Here is a 22,478-nt window from a genome sequence, read left to right on the forward strand (position 1 = left end):
GACCCCCGTGACCCTGTGTTCGGATTCAGCGGGTTAGTAAATGGATGGATGGATGGATGGATGGATGGATGGCTGTATCTCAGGTACAGTGCAAATGACCCTACGTGTTCTCTTATTCCTTGAGTTTTGTGGGTGGAACCCCAAGAGGCGAGGCCAACCTGATGTCACCACTGAAGGACCGCCCTCAGCCTATACTAACTGTATAAGCGATTCCAGAAAAAAAAATTGTTTCTTTTTTTCTATCATTTTTAACAGTGAATTAATAAATTAACGTACCTAAATTCTCGAATTGCCCCCCTAAAAAATCATATTGTCTCTCCCAGTGGGTGGATTAGGGTTGATTTCACTCTACAGTATTTTAAGTCGACCAGTGAGAAACGTGTGTACCAAGTTTCATGAAAATCGCTCCAGCCGTTCGGATGTGATGCTGGAACATACATACACACATTGACTTTATATATATATATATATATATATATATATATATATAGATATAAATGTCTCTGTAAAAAATAAAAATAAAAATTGTTTTATTTTTTTCCATCATTTTTAACAGTGAATTTCTGTTTTTTCATTTTATAAATTCTCGAATTGCCCCACTAAAAAATCTAATTGCGCCCCACGTTGGAAATCACCGGCCTACACATTAAGTTCCCCTGAGCCATTTTTCACTACGATTTCAGTGAGCTACCGTGACTGAGGCTTGTCTAACGTGCCTCACACCTACAATACAGAGTGTGGAATGGGGTGGAGGCAGAAGCAGACTGTTAGCATGTAGCCAGACCTACCTCTGGATTCAGGTAAAGTCAGGGAAGGTGACAAATAAATAAACAATAGCATTGCTGCCATATTGAAGAAATAGAGCATATCATCCTTTCATTATATGGTAACTCTCGGTCATCTGGCCCTGTCCCTACTCGTGTCCTGCCCTGAGTTGTATTAGTTTCAGCACACACAACTACAGATGTTTCACAATTTTGCCGTTGTCAGTGGCTGTCAAATGAGCAAATGAAAAATACATTAAAATTATACTAGTTGAAGTAACATGCACTCACGGTAAAATGAAAACAGTAAACTATCACATTAGACGACTTTTCCAGCAATTTTCAGTCGTAGCTTCCACTTAAATAATCTTAGTGAGTTGGAGGCAGTTGCTGGTGTGGCCCTGTGACCTCAAGTCGTGTAGTCTGACATTCCCAGTGACCCACTCCTAGATATCTGTCATTCGTTGTAGGCGTTGGCTCTGTGTTCGTGAGAGCTGACAAGCAATGAGCGAACATGGCATGCAGTGACTGAGCACAATTTAAACCCAGGGTGTTGTTAACCACTGCACCACCATGTCATGGGAGACATCATCCTGTAATTTGCTGCTACAGGGCCAGGCCCTGGACCTGATGACTTGGTACTGAAAAAGTTAGATTTGCAAAGTGGATGGATGGATATCGGAAAATCTCATACTCCACTTTGTTATCCTTTGAATCAGCTTCAGTCAGTCAAAGCTGTGCATTTTCTAAAAGCCCTTAAATCCCAATAAAAATGAGTGTACGTTACATTCTCAAAGGAGTGGCACGGTGGTGCAGTGGGTAGCACTGCTGCCTCACAGTTAGGAGACCTGGGTTCGCTTCCCGGGTCCTCCCTGCGTGGAGTTTGCATGTTCTGCCCGTGCCTGTGTGGGTTTCCTCCTACAATCCAAAGACATGCAGTTTAGGTGCATTGGCGATTCTAAATTGTCCATAGTGGGGGTGTGTGTGGGCTGGCACCCTGCCCGGGATTTGTTTCCTGCCTTGTGTTGGATGGGATTGGCTCCAGCAGACCCCCGTGACCCTGTGATTAGGATGTAGTCAAAGCCACTAAATCCAATTGGAGTCACAGGGGGCTTGAGCCTATCCCTGCTGCATTGGCACAAGACAGGAGCCAACCTTGGACAGGAAGCCAGTCCGTCACTGAGTATGCTCGTATCAGGCAGTTGTGCATCACCTGTTATTCAAAGCATGTATCTTGGGGTGCCAGGCTCCCACACCTACTTACTTAAGCATTTCACTTAATGCTCATGTCTTTAGAGTGCGGTAGGTGAATTGAAACGGCCAGAGAAAAAATCCTGCAGCTACAGAAAATCTACCAAAACAGAATGGCTGGCCCAGCGCTGTCTCAGCTTGGAATGGCCAATAGGGGGAGGCAGCTTGATGGCTGAGGTCTCCAGGACTCTACACAAATCCAAATCATATTATGGGATATCATCTGCTCTGTACTTGTAATATTTTTATTTATATACTATATTGAGGATGACTTGTGTTCTGTTCTGTGTATTGTATTGTATTGACCCCCTTCTCTTTGACACCCACTGCATGCCCAACCTACCTGAAATGGGGTCTCTCTTTGAATTGCTTTCCCGAGGTTTCTTCTATTTTTCCCTACAAGAGTTTTTCTTGTCTTCTTAGAGAGTCAAATCTGGGGGGCTGTCAAAACTTCTGGTATGGCACAGTGGGTAGCGCTGCTGCCTCGCAGTTAGGAGACCTGGGTTTGGTTCCCGGGTCCTCCCTGCGTGGAGTTTGCATGTTCTCCTCGTGTCTGCGTGGGTTTCCTCCGGTACTCCGGTTTCCTCCCACAGTGCAAAGCCATGCAGGTTAGGTGCATCGGCGATCCTAAATTGTCCCTAGTGTATGTGTGTGTGTGTGTATGTGTGTGCCCTGTGGTGAGCTGGCGCCCTGCCCGGGATTTGTTTCCTGCCTTGTGCCCTGTGTTGGTTGGGATTGGCTCCAGCAGACCCCTGTGACCCTGTAGTTAGGATATAGCGGGTTGGGTAATGGATGGATGGATGGATATTTTATGTTCAGTACTAATATATTACATTTTTTATTACTGTTACTTTTGAATATTGCTTACGGTTACAGAAATATGTGATACCATTGTGACAACAAACTCTTTGATGAAGAGACTAGAAAATTTAAAAATGCTCCAACTTTCAAACCAGCTAACCAAGCCTCCGAATGCACCCGAATGTTACGCCATTTGTGGATATTTTCTTACTTGTTCTTTTTTGCTGTCTTATTTACACTTTACATGAAATGCATTGGTTATTCTCTTCTTTCGATCACTTTGAAGCGCACACTTATAGTGGTTTTATTGTGAATAGTGCTATATAATATAAAACTTGGCAGAATGCAAAGTGTAAGACAAGCCAGCAAACAGAACAAAAATTGTGGCAGAGATAACGCAGTCTAACATACTGCAGCATCTTCAAACTCACTTCATCAGATTCATGGGAGTCCGTGCACCACTGGAATCAAGACAGGAACCCCAGACAGAGTGCCAGTCGCAGTCTCCACTCATGCATACAGCATTGCTCGCTTGTGCCCGCATCATCAGTTGGCATATCCTGCTAAGTTCTTGGCAACGTGAGGGAAATACCCATGCTTGTATTCTCTTTAAAATTAAGGGAAACATTTTTGGTTTCCAGAAGAACCATCCATATGAAGTTTCCTGATAGAACTTTTATTTATTTAGATCTGAAATAGGCTTTATAAATGACATTATGAATAGGTGGTAACAGATTTGTGAAATCCCAGTGGCTTGATGGTTTTACTGCATACAAGCTGAGTGAAGGACAGGAAGCTGAAATAGAAAACAAACTCACTCAGAATGGCATGACGGATGTCTGGAATGGACTGCGTATAATTACAGGACTCGACCAATCCAGGGCTCAGGTGCTAGAAGGGGATGTGGACAAAGTTAAAGCCCTGAACCAATTTTTTATTTTTTCATTTTGCTCCCACTGCCACCTTCTTCCAGTTTCCAGTCTCCCCACAACAACTCCTACCACGTCAACTGGAATGGCCAGTGACGAGTCCACCTCTGACCATCAGAGTGGACTGTCCATAACTAAAGAAGTTACGCACAGGAAACGCTGCAGGACCAGATGGCGTCAGTCCTCGAGTTCTTAAGGCCTGTGCTGACCAACTTTGTGGTGTCGTCTGTCTGCTGTTCAGTCTGACCCTAAGGCTTCAGAAAGTACCTCTGCTGTGGAAAACATCCTGCATTGTTCCTGTTCGAAAGAAGGCAGACACTTCTTTATCTAATGGCTACAAACCAGAGGTGTTTACATCTCAGATCAGGAAGATCTTTGAGACACTGGTCCTCTTGTGGAAGACCACCTGGACCAGCTCCCTATCAGACACAGATTGGAGTGGAGGATGCAATTATCTGTCTGCTCCACAAGGCTTATTCTCACCTGGACAAAGCTGGCAGCACTGTGGGGATGATGGTTATGTTTTCTCCAGCGCCTTCACTACCATCCAGCTATCCCTGTTAGGGGGTAAACTCAGAGATATGCCAGTGGATGAACCTGTGGTGATATGAATAACGGACAGCAGTTTGTGAGATTCAAGGACTGTGTTGCAGATACGGATGTGAGCAACACTGGAGCACCCCAAGGAACAGACCTGTCTGCTATTCTCTGCACTCAGTACAACTCTGACTCTAAATATAACACCAGGCCATGTCACTTGCAGAAATTCTCAGATGATTCTGTGCTTATGGGGTGTATTGACAAGGAGGGTGAGACAGAGGAGATGGCTCAGGTGAAAAAGGAATCATCTGCATCAGCAAAACCAAGGAACATACCAAAGAGCCTCTAGGTCCAGTGACTAATTAAAGGAGTGGATGTAGATGTGGTCCACTCCTACCAGTACTTGGTAGTCCGCATTAATGACAGGTTGGACTGATCTCAGAACACAGAGGAACTAAATAAGAAAAGGTAGACAAGGCTTCTTTACATTAGGAAACTGCATTCATTTAATTTGGGAAGTGACTTCCTTTACATCTTATGTAACTCTGTGATGGCCAGTGTGGTGTGCTGGGCTGGTAACATCACTTCAAGAGAGGCCCACCATATCAACAGAAGAAAAGTACAAGGGCAGGCTTCGTTACAGGACTCACTCAACACTCTGGAGGTAACAGAGGAGGAAAAAATTAAAACAAAACTGACTGCCATTATGAACAGTGCTGCACATCCTCCCACTGACACACTAACACTGAGAAGTCTGCAGAAGTCTGTCAAAAAACGCTACTGGAGCTCTATCTATCTGTTATATAGCACCTTTCACATCTATCTATCTATCTATCTATCTATCTATCTATCTATCTATCTATCTATCTATCTATCTATCTATCTAGTGCCTTTCACATCTATCTATCTATCTATCTATCTATCTATCTATCTATCTATCTAGTGCCTTTCTATCTATCTATCTATCTATCTATCTATCTATCTATCTATCTATCTATCTATCTATCTATCTATCTATCTATCTATCTATCTAGTGCCTTTCACATCTATCTATCTATCTATCTATCTATCTATCTATCATATAATGCCTTTGACATCTATCTATCTATCTATCTATCTATCTATCTATCTATCTATCTAGTGCCTTTCACATCTATCTATCTATCTATCTATCTATCTATCTATCTATCTATCTATCTATCTAGTGCCTTTCAATCTATCTATCTATCTATCTATCTATCTATCTATCTATCTATCTATCTATCTATCTATCTATCTATCTATATAGTGCCTTTTCTATCTATCTATCTATCTATCTATCTATCTATCTATCTATCTATCTATCTATCTATCTATCTAGTGCCTTTCTCATCTATCTATCTATCTATCTATCTATCTATCTATCTATCTATCTATCTATCTATCTATCTATCTATCTATTATATAGTGCCTTCCATATCTATCTATCTATCTATCTATCTATCTATCTATCTATCTATCTATCTATCTATTATATAGTGCCTTCCATATCTATCTATCTATCTATCTATTATATAGTGCCTTTCATATCTATCTATCTATCTATTATATTTTTGGTTCCTAAAAGGTCCATCCCCATGAAGTTGTAGAAAGAAACTTTATTTATTTAGATTCATAACAGACTCCACGGTACGAGGTTTGTGAAATCCAAATTAGTCATGATTTTACAGGAATTCTTGCCACTTACAATAACACAGGCTATGATAAGGTTAACATGTTAGTGTCCTGCTATAGCCTATGAAACATTAAAGACTTCAGGTTTTTTCTACATATTAGGAAGCTTTTCAAAGCACAAAGAATCAACTTCGCATGCAAGCAGAAACACACAGCCTAATAAAGAACCGTTATTTGTAAGAGTTTATCCTGCTAGGTCGCTTACTATACATTCAAGATTTCTGTTTTGTCCACATATTAAGAACCTCTCCAAAGCCTAAAAAACACTTTCATATGCAGAAGGCCATTCTTATACTTAAACGGCTCTTTGTGAAACAGAGGTTCAAACAGGAACAGTACAACCCATTAAAGTGCCATTTCAGAACCGTTGTTTTTAAGAGCGTAGGCAAGAGTATTAAAACTTCACGCGACCTCGACATGCGCATAAGCCTATCACAGAATACTAAGTAAGCCGGACGTGTTTCATTGGGGCGCTAGGATCAAGTACACCAAAGGGGTTACCGTGCTTGTGTATTGTTCCTCCTATTGAAATTGTGCCCGTTTCCCTCTCGCTTAGCCCTCCGCTTTTCCGCAGGCTTGTATACGCAGGTTTCTCGCGTCTCGATCGGCGCGCTTGTCTTTTTCCAGTTGCTGTCTGGTGGGCTGGGGCTCCTTCCGATTTGGTTTTATAACAGTAGAAAAAATTAAAATAATAGAAAAAAACGGGATCTTGTTAAATGCGCATGTCGCTTGGTCTGAAGTTTTTCCTGAATTTAGTTGGACCTGTGTGTTGTGGGCTAGATTCTGGAGCAGAAATAGTTACACATAAGATTTTTTATGCATATAGTTGATCGACCCTGAGGATGGGGGAGGAAATTTTTGTAAAAGCAAACTAGAAAAAAAATTCTCCTCGTAAAGTGCATATGCGCGTGGTCCGGTTTAAATATAATTGAATGTCTTAAATTATAGATGGTGTACCGAGGTGGGACTGTCTTTCAGGAGGCGCACTCGTTTAACAGACATCACTGCAGGGCTGAAGGAAGGTTACTCTCCACAGAACAGACTGGTGGGCTGCAACTCCAGCATCACCTAGCAACTGCTTCACTGGGAAGCCTGTTATTCTCTCAGGCTCTTTAGCGCTACCGCGCTTGAATTGGCAGAGCGTCCGGCGGTCAGCTTAGCTACAGTCGTTAGCAGGACAGATGGGGAGGCAGCAAGTGAGAGTCTAGCTCTGCGCTCTGTTCATCCAGGTCCTGACAAAATGTCACAGATGAGAAGAAGGCAGCGGTACAGCTGGGACTGGACGACCACAAGATTGCCACTCCGGTAACTGTTCCGTTTGGGTAAGTCGTAACTCAATTCGCGCTCCTACGACCGGACCACCTGGAAACACACGCAAAAGTGTGTGTGTGTGGGGGGGGGTGTCTGTTTTCGGTAGAAACACATACTGCTGAAGTGTCCGGAGGGGGTTCATGGCATTTGACATATATTGGGACAGATAAAGCAAACGCTTGCGCAAGAAACAATTGGCAGTCTCAAGGGTACGTGTATTTGGAGGGTTTCCGTTATGTATTGTATTCAAATAAACTGCAACCGACAACACAAGTGCAAAAAACGCTTGCTTCGGATTACTTAAAAAAAGACATCGAAATCGGGCGAATGAAGGGAATTTTACCGTTTGTGTTTTCCCAATAGCGACGGATATTGAGCATCCCGCTAATAACCTTATTTTGCAACTTTAAGGAGGCTGTAAGAGCCACGCGACTGTTTGATAAGTCCACTGATAGTAAAGCTGACAGCCAGCACTTCGGACTACTTGATAAAGAATGCGGCGCTCTGCTGATGGTAATAGAGAATAGCAGGCACTCATTAACTGAAGCCCTCCCGTTAGATATTACTGGAAGGGACGAGTAGGTATATAGGCCTACCAAATTAATATCTATCTATCTATCTATCTATCTATCTATCTATCTATCTATCTATCTATCTATCTATCTATCTATCTATCTATTATATAGTACCTTTCCTATCTATCTATTATATAGTGCCTTTCATATCTATCTATCTATCTATCTATCTATCTATCTATCTATCTATCTATCTATCATATAGTGCCTTTCCTATCTATCTATCTATCTATCTATCTATCTATCTATCTATCTATCTATCTATAATATAGTGCCTGTCTCATCTATCTATCTATCTATCTATCTATCTATCTATCTATCTATCTATCATATAGTGCCTTTCATATCTATCTATCTATCTATCTATCTATCTATCTATCTATCTATCTATCTATCTATCTATTATATAGTACCTTTCCTATCTATCTATTATATAGTGCCTTTCCTATCTATCTATCTATCTATCTATCTATCTATCTATCTATTTATCTATCTATCTATCTATCTATTTATTACATAGTGCCTGTTATACTATTATACTACCAGAGTTATTATACTATTGATTTAAATATTATATGTTTTTCTGGTACATACAGAAATTTACAAATATATACATATTTGACTCATTACATATCTTAAATAAGCATATTTAACATAATATTCTCAGAACTTCTTAATCAAAATCAGGGTCATGGGAGCTCAGAGCTTCTCTGTTTATATATGGTATATAAATTGCAGATGACTGTGGATTTGTGGAACTGTGCCCTGTCATTGACTGAAACTCCATCCGGGACCAGCTTGACTATGCCCTGCCACTGAGTGGCATGAAATTCAGGACCAGTTTGATTTTGCCCCGCAATTGACTAGTAATACATTCCAGGACTAACTTGATCATATCCTGCCATGGACTAGGACTTCATTATGGACTGGCTTAACTATGCCCTGCCAAGGAAAGAAAACCATCCACGGCTGGCACCTGCATTGTGCCCATGACTACTGGTCTAAGTTCCAGTACCATGCAATACCATCCACCCAGTACCATGCAATACATTTGAATTAGTCTAGTACAATATATGGGCAAATAGATTGGTCTTCAGTGATGATGGGGAATTTTCACTTTATATCAATATGGAATGGCACATTAATTATGGTAAAGGATTACAATTTGAGGAGATGTTTTAACGACAGCTAGAAACTGCATTCTTTGTTTTATTTAGTGACTTTCTTATACCTCTTGGTTAAATGAGGGACATGTGAGCAAGTGGAAAGCTGTGAATATCTGAATACAGTAGGATAAAAGATGGCACTTTTTTGTGTTTCAAATCAGTGGACTTTGCACTATTATATACTGTACTGTCTTCCATTACAGCATACTGGATCCCAGAAAAACATAGACTGGCCCTTTTCTACTGGTTTGTCCATCCATCCATTATCCAACCCACTATATCCTAACTACAGGGTTACAGTGGTCTGCTGGAGCCAATCCCAGCCAACACGGGGTGCAAGGCAGGAAACAAACCCCGGGCAGGGCGCCAGCCCACCACAGGGCACACACACACAAACACACACAAACACACACACACACACCAAGCACACAGTAGGGACAATTTAGAATCGTCAATGCACCTAACCTGCATGTCTTTGGACTGTGGGGGAAAACCAGGCAGACACGGGGAGAACATGCAAACTCCACACAGGGAGGACCCTACTGGTTTGTTGCATTTTTTTATACCTTTTGCTTTAATTTACTGCTTAACAATATTAAACAGTACATATAAGACCAGATAAATATTTTTAAATCAAATAGTGGCTTACACTGAAAGACAGTCCTTTGCAAGTATTTCAGTACAATTACGAGAATCCAAAATTATTTATAAAAATAAGGGTACCTCAATAATGGTAAAAAAAGTGAATTTTATAAAGTAAATAGTCATACTTTATTACTCTATTAACATAAGTTGCATATAATTTGATTTGTTGGCCACCTTACCAATAATGCATTAAGATTAACATTCAGCTATGGACAACAGTAATTAATATTCCTCAATATATGACAATTACAAATTAATTTAGATAATCAAAATACTGTATTATTATTAATTATTTGGCTGACAACGTTATCCAAAGCCACAGGCAGATGAAGAGATTTGCCCACAATCACAGGGTTTGAAGTCCAAAATTGTAGCCACTATGCCACGGTGACTTTAGGCATCTCACTGCGTGTGCCAGTCTTAGCCTTGATTGACATAAGTTGAGTGAATAGAGGACATGACATGTCAGAGGAGACTTTAAGGTTTTACATTTCAGTCTGGGTTAATGAGTCAGATGTGATAGACAGGGAATTCCACCAAGGCCCAAACCCTGGACACATCCATCACAAGTGCAGTCATGGGTTCAAAACAGAGGTTTTCATGATCAAAATACCTCACAAAGGTTTCTTCTAAGGTTGCATAAGAACAATAACAAGCAAATTCTCCTTTCTTCCTTCCTTCCTTCCTTCCTTCCCTCCATCACCTGGAGGAGGCTGGACAGCTTCTTTTTATGTTGGACCCAGGAGGAGCATAGCTTGAAGGAAGCATGTCGGGTTCAAACAGGGATCATGAATCCTGGCAACACCCCCATGTGGCACCCATGGGACACAGCAGTGCTGACTCATGGCATCATACCCTGCAGATGTCCACATGGATATTGAGATCCTGGGATTCTACCATCTAGTGGATGGGGGGAAAACATATTCCAAAATGGGAGCCTTCCTCCAACACTCCTGTGTTTTGTCCTTTTGTCCTTTCATTCTGGCTTCCCTTCTCTGCAAGAGTTCCCCTGTTCTGCTGGGCGGGATGCCAGATAATCCTACCTGGCACTTGCAGGATGATGAGACGGCAAGCAGTGGATTCAGAAATGGTGGATACTCTTCTCTCTCTAGCTACTTCTTGTTATGCCATGCCGAGCTATGATATCAAAGGTTAAAAACCTTCCGTTAATGTGCCTGTAGAAAATAGGCATTGCTTCCATTGACACTCACAACTTCTTTACCAATCTCAGAATAAAACAGCCTGTGGTCAGTTTTCTTAATCGTAACAGATGTTAACACCAGTGGTGGGACTCGCAATGGCCTAAGGCTTACCTAATTCAACAATGCCATGAAAATGTCCATAAAACGCCAACACGTCAGGAAAAAATGAATAAGGGATAAAAGTTTCAAAATGAAATGATCTACTTTATCATGAAGCACTAAGACTTGTGTGTCCAGTCCCTTAGTTTATCTTTGGTGATGCCGATGACAGAGGAAATGTGAGTGTGAGATGCACAAGGAGGAGTAGAAGTGCACACTGAGAGAGTCGCCTTGAAAGACACAAAATATAAAACAAGACAGGAGGTGAGAAAATAATGACAGAGTCTGAGAAGCAGGCTTTAGAGGAACGTGTGTGAGAAAGGGAGAGCGCCGTTACAGAAACATTCAGACACACGCAAATACAATACAATACAGTTTATATTTGTATAGCCCAAAATCACACAAGAAGTACCGCAATGGGCTTTAACAGACTCTGCCTCTTGACAGCCCCCCAGCCTTGACTCTCTAAGAAGAGAAGGAAAAACTCCCAAAAAACCTTGTAGGGAAGAATGGAAGAAACCTTGGGAAAGGCAGTTCAAAGAGAGACTTCTTTCCAGGTAGGTTGGACATGCAGTGGGTCTCAGAAAAAGGGGGTAAATACAACACAATACACAGAACAGAATAAATCCTCAATACAGCATAAAAATAAAAAAAATTTAGAAATACGGAGCAGAATTTAACAGTAGATGATATCACATAATACGATTTGGATATTTTTAGAGTCCTGGAGACCTCATCCATCAAGCTGCCTCCCCCATTTGGCCACTCCACGGCTGAAACTGCGCTGAGCCAGCCAATCCGATGAAAGGACCCCTCTTTCCCACAATTCCATAATACGATTTGTATAACCTTAGTCACCAAGCTCCATCCCCCTATTGGCCATTCCACAGCTAAGTCAGCGCCAATCCGATAAAAGGACCCCTCTACCCCACGATTCCTGCGATCCTCCATCAGGGATGACTTTACCTTAGGCAGGCAAAACAACTTGTCAGGTGGGCTGTGGCACCAAGTGCCACATTTGAGTAAAGAGAAGAGAAACAGAATAGGTGAGGGTCAGTATTCAAATTCTAACTCTCATGTTACTTATGTTTTAGTGCTAATGACTGACAACAGAGATACAGTCTGTACAGTAAAATCAGCAGCTCTAGTCAGGGTGTGCTAAACTGAAGTAGTGAGTCTTCAGCTGGGATTTAAAAGCTGAGATCGAAGGGGCATCTCTTATAGTAGCAGGGAGACCACTCCACAGTTCAGGGGCCCTGTAAATAAAAGCTCGACCTCCTACTGTTATTTGATTAATCCTTGGAGTCCTAAGCAGACCGGCATCTTGAGATCTTAATGTGCGCTCAGGTTTGTAAGTCATGATAAGTTCAGACAAGTAAGCCGGACCTTGGCCATTTAATGCTTTATATGTTAAAAGGAGGATTTTGAAATCTGCCCTAAACTTAACTGAGAGCCAGTGTAAGGATTTAAGAACTGGAGTTATGTGCTCATACATTGTTGTTCGTGTAATAAATACAAGAGCAAATACAGAGGAAAAGGCGCTGAAGGTACATGTCAGACAAGACACAGCAAATATTTTTAAATTATTCGATTACCGGTATTTGTCAGGTACTGTAACAAGTAATAAATAAAAAGCATTGTGTTCAAAAGCATCATTCGCTTCTGTTATGATCTAAATTCAAACAAGAAAGACAAAATCAAAAAAACACTCTGCAAAGCTTTAATTAGTCAGTCAGTGTCCAACCCTCTGTATCCTAACTACAGGGTCACGGGGGTCTGCCGGAGCCAATCCCAGCCAACATAGGGCACAAGGCAGGAACAAATCCTGGGCTGGGCACCAGCCCACCACAGGACAATTTAGAATCGCTAATGCGCCCAACCTGCATGTCTTTAGACTGTGGGAGGAAACCCACGCAGACACGGGAAGAACATGCAGACTCCACACAGGGAGGACCCGGGAAGCGAACCGGGGTCTCCTAACTGCGAGGCAGCAGCGCTACCACTGCACCGCCGGCTTTAAAGGTGAGAAGAATAATTTTATATTTGATTCTTGAAGAACCTGGTAACCAATGCAAATCGTGGAGGACAGAAGTGATGTGAGCATTTGATTTGGAATCCAAATTCCAAGTCAGACATTTCATAGCTGAATTCTACAAGGTGTAATGTTAACGCTAATCTTGCACTTTAGTTGCATAAAGTAAAATCTGGTCAGCTACAGATTTTGGAGCAATGCAATACAAGTTTATTTTGTTTTCTTTGCTCTTTATTTTTCCAGAAAAAATTGAAAGCATGCCGCAGTGTTTGTCATCATATGTGTTGGTCATAAGTGAGAATGGCGCTAGTGATGATGAAATTGATGTTACTCCAAGTTGTGAAGGCAGTTAATCATGCTGGACCTTTCACTTCTACAGCTTCAGTCCAGTCACTTAGTCACTTAGTCGCAGTGGCCATGTACAGCCAAAAGGGAGGAGGATGTCATTGATCTGCTCTGGCAAACCTCAAGAACAGAAGAATTCGCGCAAGAAATTCAATGACTAACATTTATTAGTAGTAAGTCAGAAGCAAATAGACTTGTGGTGATTTTTTATCATACATCTGAGCTTCTTACTCAGTTCAGTTAAAGAATGCACAGCAAGTCCAGCTCTTTTGAACTTACTACTAACAGATATATTACAAAATGTCCACTCATTTTTGAGAAACTTCTGTTTAATTTCAGCCTACACCGACTGCTGACCTCCTATGTTACAACACTGGGAATGGTGGAGCCCATGAATCTGAAACTCTCTGCTTCCCTATAAACTGACCATTGCCTTGCTTACAATGTGCCTCCAGCCCTTTTGGTTTGCTGATAATGAATTCCATGTTGTGGCCGTCATTTGTCAGTTGTCTTACCTCATTCCTGTATGTGACTTGTCATGGGACTGATAATAGTCACAAATAAACTATCCTTTACAAAAATGAAATCCATGTTAATATATATATGTGTAAATGTCTATGCATGGAAGTGTGTATGTCTGTCTGGAAGTGAGAGGTGGAGTCGGGGTAAGGGCTCCACCTACGAGGAAACAAACTCGCTTAACCGCTAATAACACAAGCGAGGTGAGCACATCGGCAAAACGAAACTTCCTAGGAGAGAGATGCCCAGAGTAGTTCCTTTCAATTACCTGACATCTCTACATTTCAATTTTTATTCTGACGATTTCAATAGTTCCTTGGACCCTGAGCTTTTTACAGCACAGGCTTACAACAACAACATTTATTTATATAGCACATTTTCATACAAACAAATGTAGCTCAAAGTGCTTTACATGATGAATAGAAAAATAAAAGACACAGTAAGAAAATAAAATAAGTCAACATTAATTAACATCGAATAAGTGTAAGGTCTAATGGCCAGGGGGGACAGAAAAAACAAAAAAAAAAAAATCTGTAGGGATTCCAGACCACGAGACCACCCAGTCCCCTCTGGGCATTCTACCTCACTTCAATGAAACAGTCCTTTTTGGATTTAGGGTTCTCACGGAAGGACTTGATGATGATGATGGTCACGTAGACTTCTGGCTTTTGATCCATCCATCATTGTTGGAACATCATGATGCTTTGAGAAGGTAGTGGTGGAGCAGGCCACCAGCACAGAGAAACCGGAAAAAGAAACAGAAGAGAGAGTTGGGGTCAGTACGGATTTTAGAGCCACCATGAATAGTTATTGTGATGAATTGAACACACAGAGTATCAGGATTAAGTTAAAGTGAAGTTATGAGAAGGCCATGTTAAAGTAATGTGTTTTCAGCAGTGTTTTAAACTGCTCCACTGTATCAGCCTGGCGAATTCCTATTGGCAGGCTATTCCAGATTTTAGGTGCATAACAGCAGAAGGCCGCCCGCCTCACCACTTCTTTTAAGTTTAGCTTTTGGAATTCTAAAGAGACACTCATTTGAGGATCTGAGGTTACGATTTGGAATATAAGGTGTCAGGCATTCCGATATATAAGATGGAGCGAGATTATTTAAGGCTTTATAAACCATAAACAGTATTTTAAAGTCAATCCTGAATGACACAGGTAACCAGTGTAGTGACATCAGAACTGGAGAGATGTGTTCGGATTTTCTTTTCCCAGTTAGGATTCTAGCAGCTGCATTCTGCACTCATTGCAAGTGATTTATGTCTTTTTTTAGTAGTCCTGAGAGGAGTGCGTTACAGTAATCTAGTCGACTGAAAACAAAAGCGTGAATTAATTTCTCCGCATCTTCCAATGAGATAAGAGGTCTAACTTTTGCTATGTTTCTTAAGTGAAAAAATGCTGTCCTAGTGGTCTGATGAATATGCGATTTAAAATTCAGATTACAGTCAACAATCACCCCTAAATTTTTTACTTTCGTCTTAACTTCTAATCCTAATGCATCAAGTTTATTTCTGATAACCTCATTGAATCCATTATTGCCAATTACTAAAATTTCAGTTTTCTCTTTATTTAGTTTGAGAAAATTACTATTCATCCATTCAGAAATACCAGTAAGACATTGTGTTAGTGAATCGAGAGAGTCGGGGTCATCAGGTGCTATTGATAAGTACAGCTGTGTGTCATCAGCATAACTGTGGTAGCTCACGTTGTAACCTGAGATAATCTGACCTAACGGAAGCATGTAGATTGAGAAGAGCAGCGGACCCAGGATAGAGCCTTGTGGAACACCATATCGGATATCATGTGTCTTTGAGATTTGATTACCACAACTCACAAAGAATTTTCTACCACACATCTAGTATATATATATATATATATATATATATATATATATATATATATATATATATATATATATATATATATATATATATATATATATATATATATATATATATATATATATATTGCTACCAATATGAAGATATTTTAAAATATGTTACAATATAATTCTATGGTAAATATATGACAATGGGCGGTACGGTGGCGCAGTGGGTAGCACTGCTGCTTTGTAGTTAGGAGACCCCGGTTCACTTCCCGGGTCCTCCCTGCGGGGAGTTTGCATGTTCTCCCCGTGTCTGCGTGGGTTTCCTCCCACAGTCCAAAGACATGCAGGTTAGGTGCATTGGCAATCCTAAATTGTCCCAAGTGTGTGCTTGGTGTGTGGTGTGTGTGTGTGTGCCCTGCGGTGGGCTGGCGCCCTGCCCAGGGTTTGTTTCCTGCCTTGCTCCCTGTGTTGGCTGGGATTGGCCCCAGCAGACCCCTGTGACCCTGTAGTTAGGATATAGTGGGTTGGATAATGGATGGATATATGACAGTATCTTATAGTATACTCAGTATCAATTCTTGCCATTTTGTATGTTGAATTATATTTCCTAAAATATAAAAATATATTTTTTAATATATGTATAAATACTAAGAATTATATGTTGTAAGACACATTTTAGAAAATTTGTTAATATCATATACTATACAAAATATTTTAGAATGCATAGATTTTCCTTGTTTATATATTGTTTATTTTAAAAAAGCAGAACATTACAATGGCGTACTACTAAATCATACAAATAATACTAACGTAATAGATATAACCTTTTACTTTAAAATAAATGCTGATAAAACAAAAACAATGGAAATGCAAAGGAAAAAAACAAGAACAATATTCAACCCCCTCCCAATAGAAAGACAGAAAGTTCAGAGACCTAAGCATATCAACCCCATATAACTTTTAAAATATGATAGAACAATTAATAGCTTAAGAGATTCAACCACAGACTCTGCACGCATACTCTATTCTAAAAATAATAAAATAATGATTTCTTGTCATGTTTTTAAAAAGGTTTCTAAGAGTGAATTATGTTTTGTTTTTATTCGAGTTAAATAGAATGACGTTTACCCGCTGAGCTTCAGAAGGTGGTTGGGATTCTTGCAGTTATGCAGATGAGTTCATGTGCTGACGGTGGCTCAGGCCATTGTAACCAAATTCTCCTTCCACAGTTTAACACAATGCGATCGTACGACAAATACCAATCACCATTAATAGATTAGGAATGATTGGGACAAAAAAGGGTGCCTGAAAGGCATGGAAAGGTTTTTGTCAATACCGATATTAATTTAGTGCATTCCCAAAATATTTGGCCTAGTGATGCTGGAGCTACATTAGATGGCAACACTCTTAGGTTGGATTTTTGCTCTGGAGACATTTTAGACAGCAGTCAGCAGTGATGCCACCTGCACTTCAAACAGGTAATCTACCTGAAGCTAGGCATGTGTGGTCCCTACCAGTACTCAAAAGGGAGACCATAAAGGAACAGTTTGGGTTGCTTCTGGAAGAGGTGTTGCTGATGCCAACAGGGGCCACTTACCCCGAAGTCTGTGTGTGGATCCCAGTGCAGTTACTGGGACGCCATGCTGTAAGAATTGGCAGGTCCTTCAGATGTGACATAAAAACAAGGTCTGCTCTCTCTGTGGTTGTAAAAGATCTCTGGGTATCCTTCAAAAGGAACACGGCATTCTGCGTCACCCTAACTAAAATGCTTGATCTTGTTTGTCGTTCTTTTTTTGTTTTAAAATTATTCCCAAATAGCCAATGTTCTTTCAGATGGTTTGGAATAAATGGCTTTCTACAGAGAGAGATGCTACTCAGAGAGTAAAGAGACAGCAGATGCGCAGGAGAGGCAGGCATGAATGGCGGGCTGATGTGCTGCCCTGTGATGCCAACCAATTGTGGTGTAATTTTAATGTTTTTGTTTTTTATGTAGACACTACGTATTTCGGGAATTGCGGAAATCCTTTTGCTCTGTGAAGCAGATATGAAAAGAGGTGGATGAAAGCGAAATCAAAGCCTGCGTTATGAAAAGCAAGGCAATTCAAAAAAGACCAGAGTGCCAACATAAAAGGGTGGCACATTCATAGATTTGCATTATAAAACAACTTTATTTTGTCCATGATTCCTCTGGCTGGTTTGCTGCTCTTCATTCTGTTCTCTCTGATGGGTAGTGAGCCAGCCTTCTGTGAAGGGCGCTATACGGAAATCCATTCAGTTAAACTGAACGCATTGAATTCAATTTTGTGCCCTGACATTGTGTGGAGGTTGCACGGTAGGCAGGCAGTGTGGCATAGAGGTTAAGGCTTTGGACATCAAACCTTGAGGGAGTGGGATCAAATCTCTCTACTGACGCGTGGTCTCTTCACCTGCTTGGGCTCCAGTTGGAAAAACAAAAGAAATGTAGCCAGTTATATCTCAGGGTAAAATGCCTTGGATAAAAGCGTTAACCAAATCATTCTCACCCTTTGTCTGTGTGTGTTTTTTCTCTTTACCCTCGAGTTTATTTTTTCTTTTTAAAGATGTCTGTTCAGGCTACGTAGAAAGTATAAATTGGTTGTTAGTGTGTGTGTGTGAGTGGGCTCTGCAATGGACCGGTGCCCCATCCTGCCTCGCACACAGTAATGTTGAGTTAGGCTCCGGCACCGATTGATCCCGAAATTAAATCAAACAGGTCTGAGGATGCTACCTTATGACATGCTCTAATGCAGGGGTCCTCAATCCACCATCCTGGAGGGCCGCAGTGGCTACAGGTTTTCATTCCAGCCAGTTTCCTAATTAGAACTCAGTCCTTGCTGATAATGAAACTTGGTATTTAATCATAGGCCTTGTTAGCGCATTCATTCAACAAAGACATATTTCACTTAAATTGTAGATCACAGTCCTGTAGGTCCGCAGAGGCTGCAGCTTTTCACTTCAACCAATTTCTTAATTGCAATTACAAAATAATTATAGCCCATGTATTTACTACTAAAGGAATACATTTTTATTATTATTATTATTATTATTATTATTATTATTACCATGTTTATATTAACTTAACCTGTTTGTTGTCTGGTAGAAATTCTGTAATCGATATTTAACCAACTTCCTATTGTCCAAATGGGGTAGCACGGTGGCACAGTGGGTAGCGCTGCTGCCTCGCAGTTAGGAGACCCGGGTTCGTTTCCCGGGTCTTCCCTGGGTGGTGTTTGTATGTTCTCCCCGTGTCTGAGTGGGTTTCCTCCCACAGTCCAAAGACATGCAGGTTAGGTGCATTGGCGATCCTAAATTGTCCCTAGTGTGTGTGTGTGTGTGTGTGTGTGTGCCCTGTGGTGTGCTGGCAGCCTGCCCGGGGTTTGTTCCTGCCTTGCGCCCTGTGCTGGTTGGTATCGGCTCCAGCAGACCCCCGTGACCCTGTGTTAGGATATAGCAGGTTGGATACTGGCTGACATCAGGCTTCTTTTTGTACGCCATTTTTTAGACTGGGGTAGCACTGCTATCTCACTGGTCCAGCGTCCAGTGTACGGACCTTTCTTATGGTCATTGTGTAGAGTTTATATGTTTTCCTTGAGTACCTGCAGGATTTCTTTCCTGTTACTCTGGTTTTCTTCCCACAATCAATGTCAAAAAAGCCAAAATTAAATCCACTGTGATTCAATGTTGTAAAATAATTAAATATGAAACCCTCCAAAGGGGGTGAATATTTCTTACAGGCACTGTAGATAAATGGGGCGATAATAGAAAAGGCTCTATGTACTGGAGAGTTTAATAGATAGATGGCAAAGGTGGTATGTAACTAATTGATAAAAAGTAATGTATAAAATAAGTACTTGACATAGATAACGATTTAAAGGCACTATATGACAGACAGATAAAGAGCAAAGGTACTATATAATAGACAAATAGAAAGCTGAAGCTGCTGTATGACAAATAGTAATGAAAGGCAGGATAAATATTGCAGCGTATCTATTTGCCTCTGGGATGTTTAAGCTTGGATCAAAATCTTCTGACACAATTTTAACTTTTTTTTGTAGCGACTCTCCTATTGAATGTTGTTTCAGGCACCGTTAATGTAAAAATGTAAGATAAGGAGTACTGGGGGAGCACTGCACATTATAAGCTGCATACTGAGCCTGATGAAATAGTTTTAATTGAATTTTCAGTGTACCAAGTGTTAATCCATCCATCCATTATCCAACCGGCTATATCCTATGAAGTCAGTAGACGGATTGGGAGAGCATGGGGGGGTCATGAGGTCGCTGGTAAGGGGTGTGTGGCGCTCCTGATATCTGCAAAAGGACGAAGTCTTTAGAGTCCTGGTGCTTCGCGTCTTGCTATATGGTTGCCCGAAGCGGAAGATCTTCATTGTTGGGGACCCGGGTGGCTGGACCAGGCCAAGGGGTCGCCCAGGTACCACCTGGCTGCGGCAGATAGAGGGTCATTTCTAGAGGGTGGGACTGGGCCGCGTGTCTGCCTGGGGGGTTGCCAACCGGGATCCCGAGTTGTTTCGTTGTGTGGTGGGTGCGGCAGCGCGCTGTACCAGTGCCTGCTCCCCAACTTGACTTGACCTGATAAAGCTCTGTACGACTGCAGGCTACTTTGAATATGTTATTTTTGGTGCGTCTGACTTCTCTTTCTGACTAGCAACTTTAAATTTGGATTAGTGTTTTGGGTTTGATGAAAGATTTAGGAAAGAGTTTAGTTTATGAACTGGGCATGTTGTAAGACGTCCTTACTCTTAGAACCTTACCATCTGTTTAAGTCAGTCAGAGACAGTTACAGCCCTCTCTTACAGGTATAGGCCGTGTCACATTAGACGACTTATCCAGCAATTTTCAGTTCTAGTCTTCAATTACACAATCTTAGTGAGTCAGAAGCAGTTGGTGAAGGGCACTTGTGAAGGGTGCCCAGTGTGACATACCCAGCAACTCACTCCAAGTACTGTGCGACTTTCCCCGATGTACAGATGGGCTTTGTGTGCCAAGGAGCTGACAACCAATGAATGCTCATGTGGAAGTATAACGTTCAGAGTTCTGGCATCATGGGATTTACTGCTTAAGCAGTGTGGCAGATAAGTGGGTGTAAGTTCACAGGATATTGGTATATCTGATATCCTGATATATCTGTAAAAGGATGACAGTCCAAGTCTTCAGAGTCCTGGCCCTCTTTGGAGAATCCTTGGGTATCGCTGGTCTGACTTTGTGTTCCTCATGGACTCCCGAATGAGGCACATGATCTGCATTGTGAGGGAGCGTCAGTTACGGCACTACGGCCATGTGGCGCGTTTCCCAGAGGGTGATCCGGCTCGTAAGATCCTCACTGTTGGGGACCCGAGTGGCTGGACCAGGCCAAGGGGTCACCCACATAACACGTGGCTGTGGCAGATAGAGGGTCATATCCGTAGGGTAGGATTGGACTGTGTGTCTGCCTGGGGAGTTGCAAACCAGGATCCCAAGCTGTTTCGTCGTGTGGTGGGTGTGGCGACACGCTGTACCAGTGCATGCTCCCCAACTTGACTTGACTTGACTTGGCTTTACTGTAAATCTGATCTAAAAGTTTAAAATTTAAAATCAACTTGTTGGCTTTATGAAGTGATGTTTCTTTCAATGCCTTTTTTCTGAACAATTACAGCTTTCTCACGGTGGTCGTCCTTTTTTTGCTTTCTTTTCAGAAATACCGGCAGTACATGGCAGGACTGTTAGCGCCACCTTATGGTGTTATGGAAACTGGCCCCAGTAATGACAGTAAGTGGAAACCCATTACAGTTTCAATTCCATGAGCGATGTCAGCATGGCTAAGTTTGTTTTTTAACACAGGGATAAAATATTGATAAGCGTTTATCAATGCTTCATGTACCTGATTACATTTCTATGACACACATCAGATCCAGAGCTGGGAGGCCAAAATGCTTCTGACAGCATCTGATACCTTGATGAACATTCCATGGCAGGAAGGGAAATCATTCAGATGTCTTCATGGGTCACCTCAGGTTAAAATGACAAAGTCTCTCTTCCACTCACCAACATCTCGTCACCCACTTCCCATCTCCACACACTGGCTTTTAAGGGGGTGGCCTTATACCCCATCCTTTGAATTATAGGGCCAGAGGTACCAAACCCCCCCCATTTATGCAGCGGCTACACTAGGCCTTGTTGTTCCTGCGTCCCTAAACCTTCTAATGGCCTTAAACAGCCAGGCAGATCCCCTACTGCCTGTAGTCTTTGATAGACAGCATGGTCCCATACATTGTTAATGAGACTATGCGCCATCTAGTGGCCAAGACGTGATGCCACCTCTAGTGTTCCACTCCTGTTCATAACAGGTGAATCAGACAACCCTGGCAGTAGCTGGTTTGTCTGGTCTCAATTGCCAAGTAGTTAAATTGATTGTTTCTTGTGCAGGTGGCTTCTCTCGCTCACACATAAGATGGCATCCCTTCTTGTTGCCATTCTGGGACAATCAGCGCACTCAAAAGGCATAACATACCCCAGCAGTACCCAGTGCCTATATTGGCATGGCAGTTTCTATGCGGAATGCCGCTGTAGGCGTCTTTCTTGCTATTATTAGTGTCGTACACATGTATGTGGCCCATTTTCTTGTCCCATGCCACTTGCAGTCATTCATCCTGTCCTGGGGGTCACGCTGCTGAAAACATTTTATAGATCTTCTACTGCTTATTTCACACTACGTCCTATTTCAAAATCATTAAAATA

General features: G+C 41.6%; 1 protein-coding gene across 1 annotated transcript in view; it reads left to right on the top strand.

Annotated features, from left to right (window-relative positions):
* rapgef4a (Rap guanine nucleotide exchange factor 4a) overlaps positions 1–22,478 on the top strand; it is a 322,559-nt gene that overhangs the window by 213,598 nt on the left and 86,483 nt on the right. The window contains exon 5 of the mRNA XM_039755097.1: positions 21,437–21,509. Coding sequence (XP_039611031.1) covers positions 21,437–21,509 — 73 coding nt within the window. The remainder of the gene's footprint in view (positions 1–21,436; positions 21,510–22,478) is intronic.

The sequence above is a fragment of the Polypterus senegalus genome, chromosome 6 (genome assembly GCF_016835505.1).
Source record: "Polypterus senegalus isolate Bchr_013 chromosome 6, ASM1683550v1, whole genome shotgun sequence".
Lineage (NCBI taxonomy): Eukaryota > Metazoa > Chordata > Cladistia > Polypteriformes > Polypteridae > Polypterus > Polypterus senegalus.